General features: G+C 59.6%; 1 protein-coding gene across 1 annotated transcript; it reads right to left on the reverse strand.

Moving 5' to 3' along the window:
- Positions 1–158: 158 nt before the first annotated feature.
- On the reverse strand, positions 159–585 carry VDBG_00785 (peroxisomal hydratase-dehydrogenase-epimerase; the record flags this gene model as incomplete). The annotated part of the gene is made up of 2 exons (XM_003009057.1): positions 159–344; positions 427–585. The coding sequence occupies 2 exons, from the start codon at positions 583–585 to the stop codon at positions 159–161; spliced, it is 345 nt and encodes a 114-aa protein (XP_003009103.1).
- Positions 586–757: the final 172 nt, after the last annotated feature.

A 757-nucleotide genomic window follows, 5' to 3' on the forward strand; every position in this document is an offset into this window, starting at 1 on the left:
AACTACCGAAAAAGACCGGCCGGCAGAGGCCGTGTTGAATGACGCGGCCGTACTTTTGTTTCCTGAAAGTGGAGGCCAGGCCGCGCGAGCGCAGTGAGGCCAGGCGGCGCGAGCGCACGTGGACCTTCAATGATGAAGGTCCCCAGTCCTGGTTCGGTTCATGGTCGATCATGTTCTTGAGCTGATGTCACGGAGGATACCGGCATTGTTGATGAGGATGTCAATGCGACCAAAGGCCTGGATGGCCGTCTCGATGATCTTGTCGCCATTCCTCGACGGAGTTGTAGTTGGCCACGGCCTTTCCCCCCAGCGGCCTTGATCTCGTTGACGACGACATCGGCGGCCTAAGGGGCGATGTCATGTCAGCGACGGCTTTTCGAAGGTGAACTGCGCATTTCTGGGGCGGGGGGGTTCGAGGATGCTTACCTTGCTGGAGGTGCCCTCGCCCTTGAAGGAGCCGCCGAGGTCGTTGACGACGACAGAGGCACCGCGCGAGGCGAAGAAGAGGGCGTAGACCTTGCCGAGGCCGCCACCAGCGCCGGTGACAACGACGACCTGGTCGTCAAATCGCAGCTGATCGGCCATGATGATGATTGTCTCGGTCGGGTTGACGACGAGACTTGTGTGATGTGGGGAGGTAGAGGGGGAGGAGGAAAGAGGAGGAGGAGGGAATGGAAGTGGTAGGATAAAGAGGAAAGGATGGACGGCAGCACTCACAAGGGATGGGGGGGTATCAAAGGGCGAGATGGCTCAGTGT

The sequence above is a fragment of the Verticillium alfalfae genome, genomic scaffold, assembly GCF_000150825.1.
Source record: "Verticillium alfalfae VaMs.102 supercont1.1 genomic scaffold, whole genome shotgun sequence".
Taxonomy (NCBI): Eukaryota; Fungi; Ascomycota; class Sordariomycetes; order Glomerellales; family Plectosphaerellaceae; genus Verticillium; species Verticillium alfalfae.